The sequence below is a fragment of the Gymnodraco acuticeps genome, unplaced genomic scaffold, assembly GCF_902827175.1.
Source record: "Gymnodraco acuticeps unplaced genomic scaffold, fGymAcu1.1, whole genome shotgun sequence".
NCBI lineage: Eukaryota > Metazoa > Chordata > Actinopteri > Perciformes > Bathydraconidae > Gymnodraco > Gymnodraco acuticeps.
Window position 1 is genome coordinate 2,135,470 of NW_022991286.1, and position 27,952 is coordinate 2,163,421.

The 27,952-nt window shown below is 39.1% G+C and overlaps 1 protein-coding gene across 3 annotated transcripts in view; it reads right to left on the reverse strand.

Annotated features, from left to right (window-relative positions):
- Positions 1-21,472: 21,472 nt before the first annotated feature.
- snx19b (sorting nexin 19b) overlaps positions 21,473-27,952 on the reverse strand; it is a 69,246-nt gene continuing 62,766 nt past the window's right edge. For all 3 annotated transcript variants that reach the window (XM_034239944.1, XM_034239945.1, XM_034239942.1), the window contains exons 12-14: positions 27,159-27,343; positions 26,695-26,782; positions 21,473-25,636 (exon numbers count right to left, since the gene is read on the reverse strand). In XM_034239944.1, the coding sequence (XP_034095835.1) occupies positions 25,513-25,636; positions 26,695-26,782; positions 27,159-27,343 (397 nt within the window). In that variant the 3' untranslated portion in view covers positions 21,473-25,512. The remainder of the gene's footprint in view (positions 25,637-26,694; positions 26,783-27,158; positions 27,344-27,952) is intronic.

Consider the following 27,952-nt stretch of genomic DNA (forward strand, 5'->3'; position numbering starts at 1 on the left):
GGGTGATGGCAGTGTTCCGTCCACAACATCGTCATCGAATCCAGAACGGACCCCAGCTCGACCACAGACACCAGCCGAAGAACCGACACCAACTCAACCACCAACGCCGAGTGCCATCACGACACCGCAGCGTGTGGTTCGAGGTAAGAAATAGAAATGGCAAAACGACTGGAATTGTGTTTTGTTTTTTTAAACCTTGGATCATCCATCGTCAGTAATTAAAATAAGCTATACCACTGTGTGGAAATGCTCTGTTACAAGTAAAGTCTTAGCGAGTAAGCACCTAGTACAGTTGTGTGTGACATCCTATCATATACATATATTCATTATCAACAGGCTGGACATAATGTAATTCACTTTCACAATCATTGTAAACATCTAGGGCCAGAACTTTCTTTAGTTCACCTTACTGTTGTTCTGTTTATACATGTTATTCTTATATCCTTGTGTGACCTGTACCTGTCCTGTGTGTTTTCCTTATTGCTAATTATTATCTTATTGTCACCCAGGCAAGAGGAAACGAGGAGGAAAGGATCGGGCCCAGCAGAAACGGCACCATGAACAGCACATGGCCCAGCAGGAACGGCACTTGGACTGGGCCAAAGCGTCTGCTGAGCGGAGATGGGAGTTGGATGCGGCCTTGAGAAGGGAGGAGGCCGCTCAAGCAGAGACCTTCAACCTAGCCTTCCTGCGCACTCTTGGCGAGGTGCTAGGGGGACTGGACAGCCGACGTGGCGCGTCTCCTCTGTGATACTTCAAATAACCTTAATAGTTATTGTACATATTATATATTTTTTATCTAGTTATTTTTTAAATGCAACATTTGTACTTTCTTGTTTATTTATTGTCTTTAAAATGTTCATTTTATATTTATTTTTACAATGTCATCTATATTTATGCTGGCTACAATACAGTTTTACATTTTTTATTTGTATTGTTTAATGGCATGCCTTTTTGATACAACATTTTTTCTGTATTTTTATACAGCCATCAATAAAGTACTTCTTTGACTTATCTTATCTCTTGTTGATAATGAATTGCACCCAACAGAAAAAAATCAGATTCACATAATCTTGATTTAGAGAAGATATAAACATACATGAATTTATAAAGCAATAACAAACACCATCAGTTAGGAAAAAGCCCCTTAGTTTTAAGAGATTTAAAGCAAGAAATTGAGTTTGCTAGCTTGAGGTCCTCCTCTAAAACATTATTACATGTTTATTTTGTAATAGTATTAAGAATACATGATAAATACATAATACATGTAGTAGAAATTGCTCAATTGTAATACCCTCGTTCTACTAGACTCAAACAACACATTCCTTATATATTTCAAAGACGAGAGAACAAAAGAAGAAACCTATAACCCATTCAAGCAAGCTTTTAACATGTCTAGAAGAAAGATTGAGGTTATATTTTAATATATTATTTTATGTTGTGGATACTTTAGCCTCCATCCATGTTTACAATTGTCCACACTATTTTACACTTGCATTTATGAATATAGTTTTGCTGTGTTTTACACTTTAGTATTTATGTTTATAGTTAGCTTTGATATTCGCTTAATTTATTAGAAAGATTTTCTTTTCATGATCTGATATTTCCTCAAATGTTCTTATTATGGGGCAGTACTTACTGGTGCTTGAAATTCAAATATTTACTAAATATTCAATTCAGATAACAACATTTGTTTAAAACATTTGACAAAAAAGATGTATTTATGTTCAATACAATGAATACAATACAATGAATACAATACAATGCATATTTAGGTATTCAGGTAGCGTTCTCCACTTCGAGCGTTAGAACTATTAACGAAGCACTTTTATACTAATAAAGGACTGGCTTATCTAAAGCCAGTTGAGAAGCACTTGAAATGTTTGGCTCTATGAAACCTGATGTACTTATATGATTCTGTTTTCTTCAAGGTTGTGTCTTCCTGGTCGAATGTACTTATTGTAAGTCGCTTTGGATAAAAGCGTCAGCTAAATGCAATGTAATGTAATGTAGCGCATCAAACCCTCTCTGATGTCAGTGCCCTCCTCCTCTGCACCTTGTGTGATCCATCAATAGCACCTACACACTGTGGGAGCCCCCACCGGTTCTCAGTGTAGGCAGCCATTTCTGCAAACTTCTGCCGCGCCCCGTCTCAGGTCAACTATTTTCATTTCCTCGCTCCTCGGTCTCATCGGAAGTTGATTTGTCTGCGCCATCTTGAGTACCGTCCCATGGCTCTTATTTCTGCCGGAGGACCGAGGATCGAGGAGCGATAATGGAGGAGCGATAACCGAGGAACCACCAGACCATCCTCCGATGAAATCCTCAGACACTCGCCCCGCCCCCTTACTGTGTATCGCTCACTGATTGGACGATGCAGTGCATGTACTGATCTGATGCTTCTTGACATGAGAGCAAATGCGCCACGGCCTCGGACGGCCAGCGAGGCAGCCCGAGGCCTGAGCGAGGACGCTTACGGCCTGTCCACACTACAGCTTCAAAAAAAGCTTGGAGCTGGGCGTGTCTGAAGCTTGGGGATTTTATTCGAGCAACGCGACCAACAACCAATCACATGAATCTCCCGCCCCCGACATACAAAGCAAAAAACCCGGGGATTTTATGCGAGCAATATATATATAAACTCCCCAAACAGGCGAAAACCTACCAGTTTCACCCACTGTCTCTGCCACCTCCCTCTTCTTCCGGTTTGTATCCCGGTAGGTGAAGAGGGTCTGGTCATACAAAACCGGGTGATTTGCTACGGCGATAATTAGTTTCTCCTCCATCTTTTTTTGAAATATAGAAATGCTTAGACGCGGTTTGATTGGCTAGGGCTTGAGCTGTCAGATTTTCAGAAATGGGATTTGATTGGCTGGCGCTGGCTGCTCCGGCGTCAGAAGTTGAACATTGTTCAACTTCTGACGCCGGAGACGGACCGCTATGCTACCCACAATTCAGTTCGGCGAAAAGCGAGGCAACGTGACGTCACCCCATTCAAAGTGAATGGGCAGACGCGTTGGAAACCGTTTTTGAAGCTGTCGAAGCTGTAGTGTGGACGGGCCTTAGGGACGCTTAAACGGGGCTACCCCGCTGCAGTGGAAATGTGCCACTAGATGGATTACATTATAGACTTTCCTATTTCCACCTTGATGTGCAATAAATCGTAAGATACAGCCTTTTTCAAACCATTTCTTAGTGAGGGTATTTCTTGTCAGGGACTTGCACAGTGAGAACTGAGCTGAGTCTTGTCATGAGATTGTATATTGGAGTTTTTGTCTGGTCTCGCCTGTCTTCCCATCTTTCAGTAGAACTGACACAACTTCTCAGATGAGTGGTGAAATGTCTTCAAGCTTAAAACAGCAAGTCCACATGCACATACAGTATACAACGTGGATGACTGAAACCTAAAGACACCAGTGGCATTGTTACAGCTTGTGTTTCTTGACATGAAGCTTTTTTTCCCATAGCCTCTGTCTTTTCAGTTGCAAAGAGAACATTGTTTCTGGCTGATGTTAGCTTCAGGCTTTTAGTTGACATGATTTGCTGCCAATAAACAAGCCAGCATTGTGTGACTATTTTTGCTTAATAATGTGCAGTTTGTGTACTGCTAGAAGCTGTACTTTTAGCAACAAGAAACGAGAAAGATGTGCAATATATGGAAACAGTGGTATGCATTGATTCCAAAAACCATAGAGCATTCTCAGTTTTATTATCTTTCATCTGCTTTTGCGCTTGAATGGCAGAGTACTTTTCTAGCTGGACACATGTTGCAAATATTAAATGAGATAACTACGATTTCTTTCCATATATTTTAAAGGACAAATGCAAAGAGGAAAAGTTGTTTTCCCTCACTGAAAGCCAGCAATGGTGTTTTTTAAATGAATGCCAGAACTGACAACACTCATTTTATTTCTACATTTAGTTCAACTGCGTGTTAATCACAGGTATGACGTTGGCATGGTGATAAGAGCCGAAAAGTATAATTTCACTGACTGACAAACAGGAATATATCTTCTTCTTTTTTTACTTGCTAAGCACAGGAGTTACAAATAACAGTAATTATGTCTCTGTGCTTTTTGTTATGAAAATGGCTGCTGCTTGATGGCAAGCTACCTAGTTTGTTGGGGGACGGGACAATACACCATTTATATAAACCTCTTACATCAGGCCATTAGAGTTGTGTGTAACTGATAACATTATTAACAGCTACACACTGATTTACAAATACATTGGAGAGGCAGCTCTACCCATCCATCTTGTCCATGGTTATTACTATAATAATAATAATAATACATTTTATTTGGGGGGTGCCTTTCATAGCACCCAAGGACACATTACACTAAGGCAGTGCTTCTCAAAGTGTGGTCCGCGGACCACTGGTGGTCCGTGAGTATATTGGTAAAATTTCACATTTGAAATAAGGCAAGGCAAGGCAAGTTTATTTATATAGCACTTTTCAACACAAGGCAATTCAAAGTGCTTTACAAAAAATGAAAGACATTAAGAAAATAAATAAATACATTTAAGTTTTCCGCACTCTCGTGGGAATATCTCCGCAATGGAGCAAGCTTATATTTCACTTTCGATTGCATGATATAGCCCAGCGCAACACCTTCATCACACATGTTGCTACTTGTTTGTACAATTTTCAGGTGATTTGTAATCTTTTCTAGAAAAGATTTTGGATATTTGTGGAGTTAAGTGTTTTTTTTATTGGTTAAGTGGTCCTTGGTATGAAAAAGTTTGAGAAACACTGCCCAAAGGGCATAGGGTAATATAGGGGAAATTAAAACAGTGGATTTAATGAAATGTCAGCCGGGGTAAAACAAGACAAACAACAGGAAATGGACTACAAAAAGACACATGGTACAGTTTATAATGAGAATGCCAGTTTGAACAGGTGGGTTTTGAGTTGGGTTTTGAATGTCGTTATGGACTCAGACTGTTGGATATGTAGTGGCAGGGAGTTCAAGAGTCTGGGAGCCGAGCAGCTGAAAGCTTGAGCCCCCATGGTTTTGAGGCGAGAGCTTGGGATGGTGAGAAGTCCTACGGAGGAAGAGCGGAGGGTACGGGAGGGGGTGTACTCCTGAAGGAGGTCGGTGATGTAGATGGGCTAGGTTGTGGAGAGCTTTATATATGAGTAGAAGGTTTTTGTATTCAATACGATAGCGTACAGTATGCCAGTGTAGTTGAGTGAGAATGGGGGTGATGTGGTTGGATGAGTTGGTGCGGGTGATGATCCGGGCAGCAGAGTTCTGGATTATTTGCAGTCTATTGAGGAGTTTGATGGGAAGGCCATTCAGAAGTGCATTGCAGTAATCAATCCGGGATGTCTCAGAGTGACAGCGGCAGTGATTTACTGATGCTGAAAGGTCCTAAATGTATTCCTGACCTCTGAGTCTGTTGCTCCAAAGATGCCTTCAGGTCCTCGAGGTGATGTTATCTGAATGAACTGTAGAATATAAGATGGCTTTACAATGGCAACTACATTTTGAGTGAGTAAGACGTTAACATTTATGGCAGTTGTCAGAACACAGTAAGTGAGTAAAAGGAAAATGACACGAGATTAGAGGTTAGCCGCTTAGGGTTCTGACAGCTAACACCTCTGGTACATTTTTTATTGTTTTAATTATTTTTTTGTTTTTTGCAACTTTCAAAGTTTTCCACTTTCAAAAGTACCAATATCAATCTACTGCTACTGTGTGTCTTGCACACAGACATTTTAATTAAATACAGAATTTTGTAATGGCATGATGAGAAAATCAGTGTTTAAAGGATAGAAATACTGCTGGCGGACATCAACCCACGACCCTGCTAGGTATGCCAAAGGAGATGAGAAGACACACAGTAATGCATTCAACATCTGATGGAGCCACCCACATAACACACTTTACGTCACCTTGTCATTGATGTCAAGTTTGGAGCCGACAAGTGTTCAACACTGACTTCCGCAGATTATTTATCTGCTCAAGATCTCACTCAGGTTATCTTACATTCATATCAAGCCAACATGCTGTTGCTGCCATCAGAAACATAAATCATATCTCAAGTTGATAAGACAATATTTCCTGCTGATTACACATTTTGAAATAAAAAGGACCATGCCATGACACCTTTTGTGTTTACGTAATCACCAATAGATACTGTATTGACAAAGTCAATGATCATTTAAATGAAAGTCATGTTGAAATACCAGTTGCAGTGCATATCAGGTTACATTAAGCTGTCTAAGTCTAGCTGTGTTTACTCTTTAGGAAAAACCTACATCATCATGGGTTCAACAGATGCATTTTTAAGGACTTTTCCAAACAAAATGCTTTTTGGAAGACTCCTTTCTGAAGTTGGAACTGGGGGAGGCTGCATGCCACATTCTTTGCGAACAGACATCTGCATAAGAATACAGAATTGTGTCGGTGAAGAAGACAATATGTTTGTATTGGGAATGTTGTGGTTTGCATAATTTCATCTTTTACTTCAGTTCACAACCATTAATACTTTTCAGGAGAAACTGTCCAAAAGTGTGCAAGTAAGTTACATTTGTATTGCCACATTTCACAAATCGCTCATCTGTACAACACCCTCTATCTTTGACCCTCGATAATGGTAAAACAAAACCTTTAATGGGTAAAAAAAAAGTAGGAGAATTTGGAGAGGTCCCTCTCCAAGGACAGACAGACATGCAATAGTTGTCACTTGTGCATAATAGACAACGTAAAATCACAGTATGCATGACAAAATGATTTATAGATTGATAGATCATGAATAAAAAATTATCAAAAAGACATCAAGAAACTGCCAGGAGCTACTGAACAGATAGGACACGAGCAACATAACCTCATTCCACCATTGTGACCTAGAAAGACCACACAAAGACACAAGTGCAAAGTTCAAGCACTCTTTTAAAACAGGAGATAGGAGAAAGGGGACAAACACATAGAAAAAGAACAAGAGAACGGCAACAAGGGAGAGACAGAGAGAGGAGGGGGCTGAGTCTCCAGGAGGAAAAAGATCCAGATCCAAACATCTGGAATGAGGCCCCGACAGCCAAGAGAGAGAGAAGTCCCAGGACAGCTGATGGTCCGGCACAGAAAAAAAAGAGAGAAGAGTGGACAAAAAGGAGAAACTAGGAAGAGAAGGAGAGATGGGCCACAAAACCCCTGAAGATTAGACAGATGCATTCATTTTCACAACTTTACAGTACTCTCGTTGGTAGGCCTTATTCATTGAGACTGAGAACAACCTACCAGAAGCTAACATTGGTGTAAATCATCTTGTTCTGGTAACACTAGGGTTCTTGGTTGGTGAATTCAGGAAATCACACAGTTAGGGTTAATGCTAATTCAAAAAAAGGGTGTCCATGTAATGCCGGGCTAATCATGTCAGATTCAGAATTCAGAACCAGGATATAACGTTACATCCAGTTTTTGCACAGTACACAAAGCAGGCCTTTGATTTAATAATTTGGCATCATCCACCTTTACAAGCACATACAACTCAGAGTCATCACGGTAGGTAAAGAGGGAAAAGCAGAGAACCAACAACAGAGCCCTGGGGTACAACATCTTCATTTTGTTATGTTTTGGTTGTATTTTCTAGTGCGTTTAGGAGTATATGTTTATTAATTGTATCAAAGTTGTTGAATTTAATGTCACTGCTGGCTATGCTAGCTTTTCTGATCTCTGTCTGCTTTATTATTGGCTTATTTGCTGATATGGACGACAGACATGTCTCTCCAGAAGTGAAACCCTAACTGCGAAGGTGGAACAGTTAACAAAAAGCTAGCCTACTGTTTGGGCTAAGCTAGTTTCTTGCTAGGCTCCGTGCTCAGCTACCTGGGAAGCACCTACAGTAATGCTAACATTTGTATCCAAAATAAAAAGTAGCAAGTGTTATATATGATAAAGATTTATCAGAGATACAAGTAGAAAATCATCATTAGAAAGAGTGAAGGGATTTCAAACATAAAGATTAAAACAGCTGTTGTTGATCACATTTTAATGTGCATCTTTTGTTCTTTTGCCCTTCGACTTGTGTCATATAACCTAGTTTGTTATAAACAGCTTACTAGTGCCTGGTACATCTAATTATACAGAATATGAGTCAGGGCACTTTAAGTAGAAAAGTTGAAAGAAAAGTTCAGCACTTGATCTTATATGGAATTGTGTTTTCTGCATCATCACAGAAGCAATTGCCACCTACTCTCCCAGAGGATAAGATGAGATTTAACTTAATCATTTTTTGTTTAGAGAGAAGCAGATGGGCTACTTACTGGGAGATGAGAAAACTCTTGTGTTTTGCATAAATCACAACCAGAGAGATCGAAGTTGTGAATGATTAGATCTCAGAGAGCAGCTGGGGCCTGAAGGTTAGTAAGTGTAGCAATTGTTGTACTGGGAAAGAAAGCAAAAAGGAAAAAGACAGAGGGATACACAGAGAGGTTATCCATTAAAATGCTAAATAACATGCAGGCAGAAAGACAGGCAGGCGCTAACCATCTTGAAATCCAATCATGGCTGACTGCAAAATAGTTCAGCAATCCTCTTGTGATAATCTTGTTGAACTCAGTATCTGTCCATTTTCAATCTCAATCAAACAACTCTTATTTTAGCAAATTAAACCTATAACGAGGTTTGTAACAAGAAGATTGGCATTTCTCCTCATTATTACTTAAAAATATATAGTACGAATAAAGAGCACATGGCAGTTACGGGTTATGAATAATGTAATTTGCATCCTTGTAAATCCTATTCAGTTTAACAATCGGTGCAAGTTCAAACTTTTGGACTGCCAGATCAACCCGATCTACCATTTGTCCGTGTACAAAAGTGGATTAACACTGTCAAGTTTTAAAATATTCCTATTGTACTTTGATGGAGCTGATTACCACTTATCATACGAATCATAACAGCAAAATAGACCTCATGTGACCTGCACTATAAATAAACAGAATCACCATTTTGTATACATATGTTTACTGCATTGTAATGGTGCGTTCACACCATAAGCGAAGATAATTAAATGTAAAGTCCATGCAAAGACGCATATAGACACAAATGGGTGCTGGGCGGTGCGAATAATGTGATGATGAATGGGAAGAGTTACATTTGTTAACACAGATTCTGCTTCTACTGATAATTGTATGGACAGTTAGAGCAGAAAAAACTAATGGGAACATAACATTTATATTTTTAACAAAATGAATTTGGTGACATCAACTCGCTAACAGAAATGGAGGAACATAAGCATTCCCTTGGATTTATGCCTGACCATCAAAAGAAGGTTTCTAGAACCAGTACACTCTATTGTGGTTAAAACCAACTCCTGAGACAAAGCAGGCAACTATAGAGTAGGTTTTTTATAAACGTTTTCATTGAAAACACCTGCTGACCAAGGCCGGAAACAACGCTATAAGAGTGGTAAGTTGGAATCAAAAATGTTGCGGAAGGAAAGCTAAACAATAAGCTCTATTTAAAGCTCTATAAAGCCATGGGTAGGTATTAATACAAGCAACCCCTTTCACACTTACAGAGGGTTTCACAATACAATTTAATGCAAAATTAAATAAAAAATGTCAACACTTGTAATGTAGATCATTAAGGTAATATTATAAAGATGACAATTACACAAGACATACTGTAGCCTATATATAACAACATGCTACAATAGAGACTTTCTTGTGGTCTTTGAAAAATACAATCCTTAACATGTGTTATATTTAAAAAAAGAATGTTCTCTATATGTGACTGGAACATCACAGAGACAGATTGCTGCTAATTTTTCCACTCAGACCGCCTCGTTGGACTGTGTGTAAACATCACCTCCAGAAGGCTGGGATCAGACTGTAGCCTGAGGGGTCACACAGGGCTCAAGCCTTTGATCATCCACTAATACGAAGATCACACAGTCAGCTGCCAGCAGAGTCTGGAGCTGCAGGTAGTCCTATAAACAAAGAAACCCAGTCAAAACAGATCCATATAAGACCAGGAGAGGCCGGTTCACCTCAGCTACTGATGCAGGGCTGAGGTCAGTTCTGCTCCATAACATCCCAAGCAAATTCATTCAAGTACAAATGACATGATTATAGATTACAGTGTAATCTGTTACTGTCCAATGAATGGTGAAACCTTAGTATTATAAATATATAAAAGGAGAATATAATGAAGACATTTTCTCTCAGTTTATCGCTTTACTTTTCCCTCTTTCTGTACTCTTGGCTGTAGTCTTTCTCTGAATGCATTTTGTACCTTTAAAATCTGTTTTATTGAGCTGGTAGACCACTGGAGAACAACAAAGTGGTATTTTCTAATGTGTTCTGCAAAAAACCTGCTTTTAAGATCATATGCAAAAAAGGAATGGTCATAAATATACTATGGAGCAGACGTACATATTGTATTTAATCTTTGTTTAGTTTTTTGTGTTCAGCTTTAGTTTCTGCTAACTTGGTTAAGGTTGATCAAAATATATTAAGTGATGCTCAGTTTTTTCTGACTTGATAACTTCATATTGCCATTAAAACTCCAGAGAGTTTGCTAGGCATGATGTATAAATGTTATTCATTATTGAATTGGTCATATCAAAAACGACAGTATGTAACTTACATGTTATGGAAATGTCCAGTTTGTAGAGAGACATCTTTCAATTGGTTCACTTTTAGTTGATTGAGTTCAGTGACCTTTAGAGCCCTTCCTGCCATTGTATGTTGTATGTGATTGTCAGCCCCTCCCTTGATTGCTGCCACCTGTGTGCCATTACCATACTGTACATATAGTCCTCATCTCCCTTTGTCCTGTGCCAGTTCGTCTTGTTTCTTGTGTCGTCAACAGAGCTAGCGTTGGAACCAAGAATCTTTGTAGTGATATTCCACAGCCAAGTTTAGTTAGTTCCATGTTTTTGCCCGTTTGCTTTTCTGTATTTTGCCTCTTTATTAGTGATGTTATTGTTGAACTTTGTTTAAAAGTAAAGACATGTTTGATTTTGCAACCTCGTCTCAGTCGTGCATTTGAGTTCCACTACTGTCACGTTCCTAACATGGATAGCTTCTATTTTACACCTGTGTTATTAATAACCCTCTACAATATTGTTGCTTTATTTCAAACTATATTTCCCCTAAAAAACAACCTTTCCCTATAGCAAAATATTTGGCTTTCTTAAAGAGAATAGTCATTTTTTCCTTCTATTACCTCCCCTGGCAGATATACAGCAGCAATGAAGGATTATTTGTACGAATGAATATTAAAAGGTATCAAACTTATTGATTTATTGATGTTGCAATGCTTTATGATACAACTTGCTTGTCATAAAATGGTGATTCATGAGGTGTATTGACTTTGACCTCAGCGTTGTGCATCAGGTCAGATCTCTTCACGGCCCCCAGCCCACAATTAAAGGAGAGCATTTTAGGAAAGGATTTTAACGGCCCCTTTTAGGTGTGTGTGTGTGTGTGTGTGTGTGTGTGTGTGTGTGTGTGTGTGTGTGTGTGTGTGTGTGTGTGTGTGTGTGTGTGTGTGTGTGTGTGTGTGTTTGAGAAAGAAAGATAATGTGTGTGTTCCTCTTTGCAGATATTCCAATGTGATGAGCAGACTGTTCATTTGAAGTTCACACAGCATCACCGGAGCCAAAGAGCATACTTAATTGTCTAAGTTCTGAAGGCGTGTTGATGTGTACGCCATGTGTGTGGTTGTGTTTGTGGCTCACCACCAGCACTGCAACTGAGTGTGAAGGTGTGTCTCACCAGTCCCGTGTGTGTGCTTTCGTTGCCAGCATTGTAAAGGTCTGTGGAATGACAGTTTCACACGCACTATTCTTTTGGCATGAAACCATGTTATATTTCCTATTGCTCAGTAAATCAACAAATCATGCAACACAGAGAACTCTACAGACAATAATGTAAGTGATGGTGAACAATGAAGGCAATATAATGAAAATATGAATACCGTTTACATGGCAAGGCAGATACGTACCAGATAATAACAGACATATTAAAAAATGATTATTTTTCTGAGAAGATCAAGTTTCTTAACAAAAACAGACAATGTTTATATGACTTAGATTACTTTAAATTAATTAGAAGAAATATACTTTGCATTTGTCTCAGTCCCATGTCTGTGTAGTGAAGCCAAGAGGTGGTTACCCGAGCTTAGCGTAAAGTCTGGAAACAGCTAGCCTTTCTTTGGCCAACTTCAATAAACACCTAGAGTGCCTCTAAAGCTCCCATTAAAAATGTATCTTGTTTAACCAGTACACAAACACATTTTAAAAAGGACAATTTCCTATGTTGTGAGTGGATTTTCTTGTGTTGTGGACAACAACTGTTGTTGTGGAGGACAAGCTAGCTGTTTATCCATGTTGCCAAATTTGACTGATGGCAAAAAACCCAATCAGAGCTTGGCCACTTTTGGGGATGTGGGAATGGCATGGGAAATACGTTACATGTCTTTACCGGGGCCACTTTTGGTCCCATGCTTATTCTTCAGAAAACTGTTTTTTTTACTTCCAGTCATTTCTGTATTTTTTATCACAGAGCTACGTCATTATTTTTAAGGTAAAAACAACATTCATGCTGTAACTTGGAATGATCTACAATGTGGTCATTTCCAGGTTGTCAGTCTAGGTCAAGATGGGCTTAATCAACTCTTAATCAATCATATAACATCCAAACTAGGCCTATATCCTAAATGTTTGTGGTGTGGGAAGAGCCTTGATATAAAAGATGCCCAAAATATCTACGACCACCCCCATTGTTGTTGTACTTGACCCACTGAATAAAAGGTTGTCTAATCTGGCAGCACTGTAGAAGTAGCTTCAGGAAGAACTGCTTCTGGAAGGCCTTCTGTGAAGTTGTAGGCATCTGCGGTTACGCTAGGATTATAAAAGACTAAAGTCAGCATGCTAACATGCTCATGATGCTAACTTTATAATCTTACACAGGAATAATGTTTACCATCTCAGATCTATATGTTAGCATGCTAGCAATTGTTAATTAAATATAGCTGATGTACAATGAATGTCATTTGTTTTCAAGGTATTTTCACATTTGTGTGAGTTGTCCATCTCATTACACATTACATTACATTGCATTTAGCTGACACTTTTATCCAAAGCGACTTACAATAAGTGCATTCGACCAGGAAGATACAAACTTGAAGAAAACAGAATCATATAAGTACATCAGGCTTCATAGAGCCAAAACATGTTACAACATGTTAACCTAATTATATATTTCAGTCTTGACCAAAGTGGTGCTGACAAACCGACAGACTGATTCAATTGATTATGTTCCAGTCATGCTGCTAGCTAAGCTAATGGAAAACATTAAACATGATTTAGTTTTGTGGATATTGAGTGTATATTCTAGAAAAACAAATACAAAATATGATGTCCTTAATTATTGTTTGATACTTTCATTAAAGATCTTTCCTCATTTGTTGATTAAAGCTGTATTTCCGTGGATATATGTTTTCTTAAAATGTCCTTGCCGTTGCAAATGAGTAGAATGAACACACTTTCTAGAAGACAGCGTTGCTTCTTTCCAGTCTTTTCACTGAAACGGTTGCTGTTAAGTGGAATACAGCCTAAATGAATGTTCTTGTAGAAATATTGTTGGCAGTTTTAATTTCGGCTGAACACTGCTTGCATGTCATTGTTTCCCCACCTCTTTAATTCACCATGACCTCACTGGCTGTAACAAAGTATATGGGATAGAATCCAGAACAAGCAGTACTGTTAAAATCCCCTTTTAAAACGTTTGGTGTGGTTTGACAAATGAAGGCTTATTTCCCCATTCTCAAACAATAACAAATACAGAGAACACAGCCAATTATACAGGCAGTTGTAACGAATTAGGAAGGGGAGGATTGTGGGTGCAATTACAGCTGTGGTGGTTGTTTTGACTGCTCAGCGATTTAGCTGGATTGCAGCCAGCGAGGCGGAGAGCTGGTTACCAGTAAACAACTGGCTGGACTGGGAGTTAACCCCTCCAGCTGTTGTTGCTCTTCTCTTAACATGTTCCCTCCATATTCCTCTACCGGACCAAAACTCATTAATTTACATGATTTAATACAATTGTGTCGCATACAAACTGATGCATTACTTCAGCAGAATTTGTAATGGCAGTGATACTAGCAGTAAACGTTATTATTATTCATATTAAAAAAGAACACAGAATTGACTGCTTCATCCACAGCCTCCCTTTGCTCTCAGAGCAGTAACAGGTGGATCCCTGTTAGCTTAGCATGTAGCGCCTCCTTGTGGTCACTCTGAAAGTAGACCCTAAATCAGCTGTTTGGCTGTGTTGCCATCTAGAGGTGAAGGATTAACAAAGCCCGAACATTCCTATGAAATGCCCTAAATAAATAGCCAATGCCTTACATTTGTTTTATTATAATTGTGTGTGAGAGATTTAGAAATAAAGTGAAATGAATATTTCTGGATGTAATGACCAAAATACCATGAATATATCCAAATGGCAAATGGACAACACCCTACAGCTTAAACACTTTAATGCACATGCATTTGAAGATTAATTATGCATAAAACTTTAATTTAGATTTAATTATATGACATTGTAAAGCTTATGTAAGACACTTGACTGTGTTCAAAAGATGCTGTGAAAGAAAAGTGTTCGAGCCTATGAGCCACAAGAGGGCAGAGTATTGCAGCACAGTGTCCCCTTACTATTATTGAACCTTTACCAATATTTATTTTATCAATCTGATTGTCTGAAAAGTAAGTGAGATGACATATAACAGCTGCATTTTCACCTCCAGAACTCCAGAAAAAGGGACATTTGTAGACATAACACGAGTCTTAGAAATGTTCCTATGAAAAAGAGCTTCTAATTCAGGTGTCTCTGCTTCTCATTTTAGCAGAGAAAAGAACACAACACGTTCACTCCAAAAAGGACAAAAAGTTCTTGTTTCTGTCCTCGTTTATGTGTTACAGGTGTCTGTGTGTGCGTGTGTGAGCAGCCATTTCTAAGAATTTGCATAAACTGATTTCATTAGCTTGTACAGATTGATTTGAAAAAGGCAACTCAGCTGTTTCGTCTGGCTGTTCAGAGATGAATTTAACATGTTTTTTGTGTTTTTGTTACAACACATTAAAACCAAAATGGGGAATTCATCCAAATATCCTAGTGGCATATTTTGAAGAGCAGTTAATGAGGCCTCCAAAAAATAGACGTCAGGTCAGTGAAAATACGTTCTTTGGGTTGAGTCTGAGGTTTTGTCCTCTGAAAAGCAGTCAGCTCTAACTTATATGTCCTCAGAGCTGCAGGCCTGTGTGTGTGTCTGCATTTTATTATGTGAGAAAAGAAAAGTAAACAAGAGTTTGACAGGGAGCAGAGGTGGACAACAGCCAGAGACCAAAGTGTGTGGGGGGGGTGGTGAGGGGAGAGGATTGCATAACCTGTTGAAGAAGAAGAACATGTGGTTTCCATGTCAATCAGCCCGGCCGCAGACTGACGCTGACGTGAAAGATCTTAATTAATTTACTGCCCACAAAAACGGTCTGTATGCTGCCTGTCAGTCGGGCACGTGCAGTCATTTTTTATAACTAAGTGGGAACTTCTGTTTAATTGTTTCTCGATTTTTTTTGTATGCTGATGATCTAGTTATATTTCCAGAGCACATTGAGTTGTGTTTCAACAAGTGAGTTACATTATCACTCAATATTTGTACTGCTTCGTGTCTTTTCGTTTGTATTCACCAAATTACAGTGACAGTTTTTTGACAGCTCACACCAAAACATTCAGAGAAATGACACTACAGTAAAAAAAAGAAGGGATTTTGGATTCGTGGTACACTTTCCATGTAAGATTTATAATTAACTTGCATACTTTCAATAATCGTACCACTTGAATTTGAAATTGAGTGGCTTCAGTGGCATGACTGCATACAAGACAATGCATGTTTATATAATCAACACAAGTATGATTAAAACAAATAGATAAAAACATATCAAATGTAATACAATTTAATAAAATGTAATTCAATAATTATAATACAAAATATTATTATTATGTCATTAGATGATCTCTTACAGGAAGTAATAAAGAAGCTTAAAATGGGATGGATTGTCACCATAGCAATCTGTGACTTGCTCTTGACTATGTCAGCACCCCCCCCCCCCTCCTCCATGTCTGGGTGCAGTTCAGGCTTGGAATTTCGTCATTTTAGGGGCAAGGCCATTTGGCCTTCCCGTTCACATTTTTTTTAAGGGCACAAAGGCCACATGACAGGGCACAAAGGCCACATGACAGGGCACAAAGGCCGTTTGGTTAAATTACGCTGGTCAATCAACATGACTGAAAAGTGTAGCACTAACGTCAACACCAGTCGTTTTACAAATGGCTGAATAGCAATAGTGTTTCTTAAACGTATACTTTAAGTTCAGCCATAAACCACATAAGTCAGTCATGTATTATATCAAAACCGCTTAGCAAGAAAAATACTAGATTCAAAGGTGACAGCTATCTGCTAGCTTGTAGAAGCAACACTAGATGTAGACCCCTTGAAGGGAAGACGTTAGCGCTATCCAAACTAGCTAGCTATCGCTAGTTTTCATGACAACATGTAACGAGTCGACTTTAAATAGGCTAATACAATGGTAATTACCTATCAATAATACTTTCTATAAACACGTAAATGTTAAGTCCTTTCAAATACTATCACATACTTCAGTTAAATCATATCAAAACAGCTTGGTCCGCTTGCTTACCTGTGCTTGTCTTGCTCCCGCGGCTGAGGAGGAGGAGGCTGTCGGGCCCCTTCAGGCATTTCTGACGGAACAATCACAGCAGAGCAATCGCTCTGATCCACAGGCACGGGCATAGCCGCGGGAAGTAGGGGTGCTGTTGGCGAGTGGTGTACATTTGAAAAACTGAGTGACCACCTAAATACAAATGATTAAACTACATAAAATAGTTATGATTTTACTTAAAATAAAATTAGCTGTATACAGTAGCATATCATAGTCATAGTATATATTTGTATATATCAGGTGGCTTGAATTTATTTTCCAAATAAGTAAAATCCGAGTCATCTAGGTCGTAGGTCTTGGGAGAGTGACGTAATTGACGCGACACACACACTGCAGAGTGACAACTTTCTAGAATGGCGCAAAAAAGGATTTTGGATTTTTTTCTCCAACAAACAACCCAATAAAAAGAGTGGACCACCAGCTACTCCTCAGCCCACCACCTCTACAACTAGAGTAATATATATATATATATATAAATTATCCATTATCTCATTACATTTGCGCATATTTTAACACATTTCAGGAACCGAAATCTGAACTTTGGATAAAGCCAGGTTCAACATTTTCGTTTCATTTTGTAGTCATATTAGCATCTAAGGCTTTCACCGAAGGGATTTTGGATATCTCTCTTTATCACTCCATAAATCAGAAAATATTGTCAACAGCCCTAAAATATCAATTTTCGCCATGTTTCTAGGTATACAATCTTATATAATTCAGGCTATGAATGATATATGAACAAACCCTTCTGTAAAAGCCTTCATAATATTGATAGGAATATAACTGGAAGGTTTGGTGTATGTAAGTGCAACTGAAGTGGAAATTTCGGACTCAGAGTAGGAGAAAAAACTCATTTTGAGAAAACGAACTTTAAAGATTGCAGTGAGGCGCTAGCTAAACCCTCTGTTCTTTGGATGACAGCTTGCGCATCGACGCACTCCGTGAAGGTATTTCATGTTCGGGGTCATTTGTGTTTTGTATAACCTTGCTTCGTTTTTTTCGCCGTTCTTTTGCCATTTTGAGATTTACATTTCTAGTGGAAAGCTAACCAGGAAGTGTTTTAGCACACCACGTGATGCATCTGAACGAATCACCTTGTCAGAAATTGACACCAGCCAATGAGATTTCGTTTCTTGGTTTAAAGACCCCTTTGTGCTTTCACAATTGGTTGCTGATACAAAGGAAATTACCATATTTGGATCCGATGAGATCATTGTGCAGGAGAGACGGAGCTTTTCCAACGATGACATTGTGCAAACAGTGATCGCGGTACTTTATGTTACGTTAGAAATGCTAACTTTTGGTGAATTTAGGAGAAATATACAGATGCAAATAGACAAACTATAGTAAAATGAACACTTAAATGTGTATTTTGTACGTTTTCCTTCCAAAAGCCTGAAAGAAAACATGTTATGGAATCAAAATAGCACAACATCTCAAAATTGACCAGTGCATGAAAAACGATGTTTTTGCCTGCCGTGTCTCGCCTTTAACAAACAATTTATGCGGCTCGTATCGCTGACAGCCGGGCCCGGCCCGGCACCGCCTTTTTAAAAAAAAATTAAACGGCTCCATCCCCACTTTTGGCAGCACCCCCTGAGCAAAATGACTTCCCGCGGCTATGGGCACGGGACTATCCTACTGCGCACACTAGTATGACTTCACTAGCGTTGTTTACACTGGAACTTTTGACAGGGGCACAAAGGCCACTTTGGCCGTGAATTGCATTTTTTTTCACAGGGCATCACGGCCAAAGTGCGGGGCAACGACGGCCATGGCCGTCGTGGCCGTCGTGAAATTCCCACCCTGGTGCAGTTGCTACGGCGACCCTGAGAGTCGGTCTGGTCATGTGTGTGTAACGGCGGCAGGCCTGGCCTCTCTCCAACACAGTCCAAAAACACAAAGAGTGTTCAGCCGAGGGCATCCTGCCGCTGCGGACCGAGGAGAAGTCGATCCAGTGATCCAGGAATGATGCACATCTTTCAGACTTTGTCTTCAGGAATGAGAGGACAGTGCTGATGCTAGTGTTGTGTCATCCATGATGCCACCAGGCGCCTCCTTAACCACAATCACATTAAAGACGTCTGGGAATCTCATAATTACATTTTATTTCCATTGGAAATTGCATTTATTCATTTAATTGTGCAATATTGCTTTGGCGAATTATAGTACTTCTTTATTTAAAAGCAGTTATGGATCCCAGAGGTCTCCTGCTACCGAATGGTGGCCGGCCAAACCACTAAACAAACATTTCAGTTAACATTTAATGTAGAGGGATGCTTTTGAGGGTTTTCCACACTGATGAATAAAATGCAGGGAAAACACAGAATACTTTTTTTTGCAAATAAATGGTGCTTTATTTGAAGATAATAAAGAACATCACATGTTTAAATCACTTGATTTGTAAACAAGTGTCGGCCTAAGACGGATATAACTGTTGCCTTGTGTCATTGAGAACTCTGATCAGTAAGATCCATCTCTGTATAATATTCCAGGATTGATTATTTGCATAAGTCTGTTAACAATGAGATGTATGACAAGATGCAGTCATAATATGAGTACCAGTATGGTGAAATACTAACAGTCAAAAAGTCAAATGTGGAATATTTTTACTCCATTTGAATAGAATTGCCAAGTGAGTAAACAACTAGCAGATACATTGGTTGGACGAGAAAGCATGGTCAGATTCTCCATCCGGTTGCAATTATCCGCGAAGAAGAAGAAACTAAATAGAGTCAATAGTAATAAGACTACAAGTCTACAGCTATGTTAGCAGGCTGTATATCTAGGCACAGCATTGCTTGAGGCACATGCTAACATGCTTACAATGTCGATGCTGGTGTTAAGCAGGAATGTTTACCATGTTCACTGTTTGAGTTTAGCATGTTAGTATGCTAACATTAAGTAAACAAGCTTTGGCTGAAGAGAATGTCATTAGTTTTGCAGGTTCTAAACCAAAGTATTGACACATTTTGTATCAGATGGGGGCGCTCATCGAAGTTAGAGGACCTTATCATATCTAAATGACTTAAGTCTAGTAAATAAAATCTGGATCTGAACTTGAATCTGGATCTGAACTTGTATGAAACTTTGCCAAGGACTGACGTCCCATGCCAATTGGTCGTTGGTCAAGTTGGAGCCATGGTGACCATATGGCGCCCATGTTTTTGCGTTATGTCCTGCACCACCCTAACTTTTTGCCCTGGCATGCTTTGCCACTTCGACATATTGAATCAACAGCAGAACCTGCTGGCAACATCTATAATTCTGATTGTGCGTATTGCATAAGCGAATCAGTGAGCAACTAGAGAAAGAAACAAGAGAAACACTAGCGTCATCATTCAAGACACATACAGAGGCTCTTTTCAGTTTTCATCCTCATCTCATCTGCTTATTATTATACATGAACATTTTCACTGGAATGTAGCTGTAGTGAGACAAACGCTGCTTTATTGAATGTATGAATCCAAATACTGCAGTCGCTTTACCGCACCTTTGTGACGAAAAGGGAGCTGAGCCAGAAGGCAAAGCTCTCTGTCTACCGGGCCATTTTCGTTTCTACCCTCACCTATGGTCATGAAGGATGGGTCATGACCGAAAGAACGAGATGGCGGATACAAGCGGTCGAGATGGGTTTTCTCCGCAGGGTGGCTGGTGTCTCCCTTAGGGATAAGGTGAGAAGTTTGGTCATCAGGGAGGGACTCGGAGTTGAACCGCTCCTCCTTCACGTCGAAAGGAGCCAGTTGAGGTGGTTCGGGCACCTAGTTAGGATGCCACCTGGGCGCCTCCCTAGGGAGGTGTTCCAGGCACGTCCAGCTGGGAAGAGACCAAGGGGTAGACCTAGGACCAGGTGGATGGATTATATCTCTTCGCTGGCCTGGGAGCGCCTTGGGATCCCCCAGTCAGAGCTGGTTGATGTTGCCAGGGAAAATAAAGTTTGGGGCTCTCTGCTGGAACTGCTACCCCCGCGACCCGACCACGGATAAGCGGGAGAAGATGGATGGATGGATGAATCCAAACAGCTCTACACTCTATGTTTCTTTTGTTTGTGGCTTTAGTCACGTTGTGTTCGAATGCGTCTTTTTGGCCAACAGTCAGATACTACTTCTTGGTGTGTGCCTTAAGAGACTTTTATATTTGACGTTAAGAAATATAATTTATTCAATGTACATTTTCTTTAAGAATATAAATAATATCATGCAGGGATCACATTCATATCCCTCTGCGCTTCACTAATCTAAAGTGTTGCTTACAGTTCTATGTGTAAATCTGATTTAAGAGGATTCTTCTGCACTGCAAAGCCACCCTCCAAACCCTCAGCTCAGCTTTTGTTGTTAGAGAATTGGAGCTTACCAGGAACTGTTCCAAGAAATGGGTCTGATCTTGATTATGGGGTATTTAAAGGTCTTCATCCACACTTTATTTGTTGTTGTTGTTGTTGTTGGACGTGAACCACAAGTCGGCAGGCTGTAGCAAATGCGCGGAGAGATGATAGGGTATTTTGAATGGGGTCCATACAGACGGGTAAGAAAATAATAATATGAAATGTATAAATGACCACGAGGAGGCTCAGTATATTTCTGGTGAACCTCCAGACAGTTAAAACAAGCCTGGGATACATTTAAAGTGAAATCTCATAAAAGATAACAGAGCAACTCACCAGCCTCTTGTAAACTGCATCACCCACCGCAAGCCAAGAAAATAATGAGTGTAGTTGAAGGTTTAATAACTCATGTTTGGTATCTTTATTGTTTTTGCAAATATGTTCAGGAACACCCAGCAACGACTGTGAAACAATACGTGCTAGCAAATGGAGTTTCACAGTGTACAACACAATGCCACGTGTCCACAAGTGACAGAGGAGATGAACACCAGACACGGGACAGAAGGGTGAGAAAGAGTGTAAAGGTGAAAGAGAACAGGCTTACAGCTTACAGTTTCACCGTATAACGTATACCTATATACTATGCTTACTCAAATATACTTCTCAACAACAGATAATATCTATATGGTCAGTGTTTATAAAACATTGGCAGCTTTAAGTAACATTTGGCATAAATATGTAACGTTCCAAAGACAAACAGCACTGTGCATTTTTAACATAAGTAATGTGACATCTATAAAGCAGAAAAGTACGGAAGCATGTTGCTGCCATTCAAATTAAAATAAGTATTCGTTTTTGGTCACTTCTCGAGCAGAATTTTCCTAGTTATGTTAAGAAATGTTTCATTATTTTGACAACTTTTAATCTATTGCTACATACCAATTATTTTTTTCACGCTGTAACATGTTTTTTATCTTGCTATATAAATAAATGTTCAGTATTACATAAAATGCTCCATTAGGGCTAAACACGTTTCTTCTTATAACATAATAAGTTGGTATAATGTTGTAAAAAAGAGATATTGCAATCAGTCATTCTAAAAGTGTTTTATGTATTAAAAGTAATTTTTGAGAACTTCCACAAAGCTTATTTTCTAGATGTAGAAAAACGTTCATCACGTTGACATTGGTCATATTGTGGAAGTTCTCAAAAATTACTTTGGTGAACTTATGGATATAGCTGCGCGTAACAGTAGTGGATGAAAATGCATAAATGAATTTTCTTATGCAGATTTTCTGAAAATTCAGTGAAATATATTTAAATATGCACAACATTTAGAATGGAGTACTTGATGGGTGTTGTAGTTTTTTGTATACTTGCAAAGCATTGTTTATTCTAACTTTGTATTATACTGTGCATTGGCCGTCTCATCCCAGGCATTAAATACAACATAACCAAATATAATTTACTCACTGTCAATATTTCAAGTCAAAGCAGGCGACACCGTCCATAATATGGGCATTGCTTTGATTTCTCATTACAACCATGTACCAACTTATGTTATAACAAGCAAAAGTGATAAAGTAAAGACCAAGATCTCATTATCAGAAATATGCAATGTTAAATACAAGCATGATTATGTGTTGTGTCTCACATGGCAACATACATAGGATTCCTTCATGACAACACATGTCAGCAAGCAAAAAGAAAATCTTCTAAACAAATAACTGTAACATCTTTATGCAAATGTGATACATGATTTTTTTTAAAAAGGTTTTATTACAGAGAGCTGTAGCTTAGTGCTTATGTCCTACAGAGGCTGCAGGACAGGCAAAACAAACGTTATCAAGTCGCCTTGTGAGGCAAGATCCAGTTAAAAGCACTTCATAAACGAGGACGCACCTCTCTGTCAGTGCAGACACCTCGGAAAAGTCATAATTTAGTAAATCAAACAAATAAATAGGGCAATAAATAGGCTGAATCACAAGATTACACAACGGGAAGGAAACAAATTGGACCATGATACGAGTGCAAAACAGTGGAATGCAAAACTTGTTTTTTACTTCCAAGATGGAATGCAACATTTGTGGAACCTGGCATCAGAACTCCACATGATTGAACTGGATATGCAGATTCAGTCCCAGGAGACTTATTTGATATTTGAGAAAGTACTGCATATCTTAATATCAGCCTGACCAATCTGAACTCTGTACTCGTAAAAATTAAACACAAAATGATGCAGCTTTATAATGTACATAACAACCTGTCCAAATTCAAGACATAACATTTTGGAACCTTAAAATGTTTCCAGAAAAGGTTAACTCTCGATGATCCTTCTGGCCAGCTGCAACTGAAGAATGTTAAGACAGCCTGTGATAAGACATTATGGTTACACTGTAATTGATATAAAGGATAACCTGTATTGTAACATACTTTGGATATTCGTCAGCAAACTACAACAGTTTATTGTTCATTGTCTCTATCCAACTGAGAAATGAAGTGCTGATTGTTTGTGTAACCACCATGAAGGCAGTAAGACGGTAAGGCATATTTACAAAGTGCAAAAACCTTCTACAATATGTTGAACATTTCTCTTTACCGGGTGGTTACACCATTCAAACTTTTCACAAGGTTTCTAAGTTGAGCAGATAATGACCACAGTTATCAAACTGTATGACTTTGAAGAGCAAAGGTGGATGTTTGGAATGAGTAATTGAATATATCCACAACAGAATCTGTTTAATCCAGCCCATCTGTTTGCAGGGATCGACTGACTGATAGAACTGTATTTGCAGGACTTTGTATTAACCAGGAAAAAATAAATGATCCTTTTCCACTTTTGGAAAAGCTGCGGCAAATGACTCACCAATCAGGTGGATAAATTAAATGTGAGATGCAAAAATAACCATATAACTGCCGATCAGATCCAAAATGTACTTGTCTCTTGTCTCTAATAGCCAGAAGGGGGCAACTTCCCTGCCTATAAAAACAAGTATGAATGTATAGAAGTCTATGAAAATCGACCCTACTTCTCACTTGATTTATTAACTTAGTAATCATTCTCGTTTAAGGTCTATAGTCTCAATCACTAGTTTCAAGTCTTCTTCAACAATGCATGATGTTCACTTTATAAGTGATGGTCACAATAAGGGTATAATAAGACATTTGTTTTAGGGCCGGGCAAGTTGCTCCCATGATGTTGTCCGGTTTGGGTGTTGTCCGTGTTTCTGTCTTACAACTTCAACCCATTTATTGTTTGTTCCGTTAACTGTAACCTTTTTTGGCATTTAAATGTTATTTTAGCGTTTAGTTGTACCTAGCTCACACCCCTTCGTGTGACTGATGGTTCCAGAAAGCCAATATGCCAACAGCCAAAATGGAAAACGTAAGGCTTGAATACCGTAGCAAACAAACCATTGGTTTAACATCACGGGGACAACATCGACTGACATGAGGTATTTCATTTTGGGTATACACAGACATTTCTGGACTGGATAGCATGGATTTATAGAACTAAAAGTTAAGGGGAGAAAAAGTGAGGGAACTCCAGCAGTTCAATGTTCGCGTTGAGTGGACCAAAACCAATCCTAAATCCTTCAAATACCGGTTTAGTGGAGCCCAGTTCTTATATAATTCAGACATTAACTGCACATATCATTCTCAGAGGGACCTGTTAAAGAACTGTGACGCATTGTGAAGCCAGTCAAATATCTTATGGTCAACTCTTCACTACACCACAGTATGTACTTTTCCTACACCTGGGGAAGTAAAGAACAAAACCCTGCCAGATACATGCAATCCCTCAGGAAGGCTCAGATTTAGGATGTATAGATCACATTAAGTCATAATGACATGTCTGTCTTGATACAGAGCCAGTAGGATATTGTGGAATGGTTCAACAGAGAATAGAAATAGAGCATTTTGAGATTTAATTTGGGGGTGAAAAGCAAATCCTCCTTCTCGAGATTAGAGCAAATCTTTTTTACCCCAAAACTGCGAGAGGGAATGAGGGCAGAGCGCAAAGACCATCTGAAGTGAGTTTCACTAAAGCCAGAGAGTTTAGCGAGCAGGAAAAGGCCTGATGTAGAGATTGGAAAAGGCTTTGCCACATGTTTAGATCTGACCAGTACTTCAGAGCTGTTCTGAGATCAAACACAAACCAGGTGTTTCAATGGAATCAAAGCCGTTTCATCTGCAGTTTGTGCTATTGTGTATGTATACAGCCTTGTATGACGATGCATCAACACATAATTAAAGTCAGGCCTGAGGAAACTTCAAAGATTAAAGAGGGGACAGAGAGTATTTGGTCGACCAGAAACATTCACTGACACTCTCAGTCTTGCAGAACGTTAGCAGAACAGGAGCGGTCAACATTGGTGAAAGATCAGTCCAGATGATGGAGGTTTCATCTGGGTGTGTTGGTGTTCCTCTCATGCCAGCAGCTTCTCGGGGTTCTTGGAGAGACTGTGCAGGAGGCTCCTCTGGAAGCCCTCCATGGGTATTTCAGGAACCAGGAACTCCAACAGAAGATCAAATAGGCAGAAGACCAGATGTCTGAGAGAAAATAGCACTAGCAGTCAGCATCTTTTCTTTTGGCTCAGTTGACCATACAGGATTAATTCCAAATAGGATACGTTTTATTAGGATGACGTAATCTATGAGAGTAAAAACTAAGGTGACTTTCATTTTGAAGTTGTTCTTAATTTAGATGTTGTTTTAGATGATTTCAAGTTGAGGAAGGGTTAAATGAATCCTTGCTGATGCAACTCAGCATTCATTTGAACGAGACTTGGTTAGGAGACGCTATGCTATGATAGCTGATGTTAGGCCCTTTGTTTAGACTTGGCGCTCTGTAACCTCTTTGAGTTACAAACTTCCTCTCACTGGACATAATTCAATAAGGCATATACCTGTCTAAATAAGCTGAATTCACATTTAATGATATACATAAATAAGGTCATACGGTTCAGAAGGCTCAACTGACATCTCCCAAGAGCACAATGTGCTCCATAATCAATATCAAATGGAACAAGTTTATAATAAGTACGGTATGAGTTCTTATACCGCTCTCTGTCTTGCAGACACCATGAATGAGAAACCTTAATCAAATACAAATGTAAATGTTTTTTTTATTTAAAACATTATATGGGAAAAGTTACGATTTGTAACTGTTTGGTTTTGTTCATTGCATCCTGATGTCTGTCTGGGTTTGTGTGTAACAAATAAAAACACCACATGACAGTTTGTTTCTACATCTGTAAACCTTTATCCCCTCCAGCTGTTTATTCAACTTTTTGTTGTTTAGTGAATAAATCAGTCCACACTTCATGATTGCGTTTTCCTGTTCTGCTTATTTACAGAAACTGTAAATCATGCTTTGGGGGTTTGTTCTGCTAGATTTGGGATTGACCTTAAACTCAATTTTGTGTTAGAGAATCTACATCATTGACTGAGATAAGAATCTGAGAAGTAGGGGTGCAGAGTGACCACCCAGCGTTTCTTTCCCCTTCTCCATGCATCCCCAAAGCACTGATGCCCTGGGTAAATTTGCCTAAACTGTAAATGGTGATTGGCTGTAATAAAGAGGCCATTGAGTGTATAGTGTAATTAACCTGTTAATGTAGGGGTTTTGAAGAGAGTCCAGCGCAGTCTCCCAGCTCAGTTTGTACTTGTTTGAGCCCAACATGTCAGAGACCAGATCTAAAGACACAAAGACAAAAATGATTATTTATCACAGTGTAACCAGCTGTTTGTTGCCTGCGTCCTTCCCTTGTATAGGGAGGAACTAGTTGTATAGTTAGAATAAAGCAAAACAATTTCTAGAGCACGGCTGATACTTGAGTTTTGAGGCTTATACTGAAATTTGAGAATATTACATATAGTCTACGAAACAGTTTCTTATTTACCTCAAACATGTCTTTCAAGAAAAAGGTTTTTGATCATTATTAGCCTTCAAATACCCGATCATCATAAACAATATCAACGAAATTATCGATAATCTGAAATGGTGCAATAATACTGGCCTTGAAATTAATTGGTCTGGTACTAAAATACAAATGTTTGGGTGTACATGTACCTGGTAGGAGGCTCATCAGACAGTGTAAGGCTTGTTGCCTGGTGCTGTCCTTCTGTTGCTGGCTGCGTTCAAGTTGAGGGGCAGTGGGCAGGGCTCCTCCTGGCCACACAGACTCCTGGATGACCTGCAGGTACACCACCCAATATGCAGTGGCTGTCAGGTTGGCTACGCTCACATCCAGCCATCTGAAATTCACAAACACACAACAGCGGTCCAGAGTTAGAACAGTTGATGAGAAGTGTCTAGAAATGGCCACTTTCGAAGTCAGACATTTTTTTATGGGGTTCAACATCCTTGTTTTATCCAATTTTGGGATATATTTGCATTTTTTTCTCTAAAAATACGATCAGTAGTATTTAAACTTTACTGCAAACGTTATCCATCAGTGCACTTGCTAGAAGGGCATAGTCAGTTCAACCCCTAAAATGATGAACCGTTGTTTGGATCAATCAGCCACCGTTCATTAACATCATTTTTGTTGTAAATAGATTGATAGGCTTTCTCTATATATACCCAACAGTCTTCGTAGTCAATCTGATGACTCGTCAATTTGTTCGATCAGTGCACCCTTAGAAGCTAGCATTTTCAGATGTGCATTTTAAGATGTGTTGCGCTATTCAGTGTTGCTATCAGACTTAACACTGTCCCACAGAAAAAAAGGATTGGTTTTCTGGCAGTTTTTGGACTTATGTCGATGGTAAAAATATATCTTATGAAAACTGCTAATTCAGCCAAGCTCAGGAGGATAATTTCATCTCTTGTATAACCTTTATTCGTAGAAATTGTGTGCAACA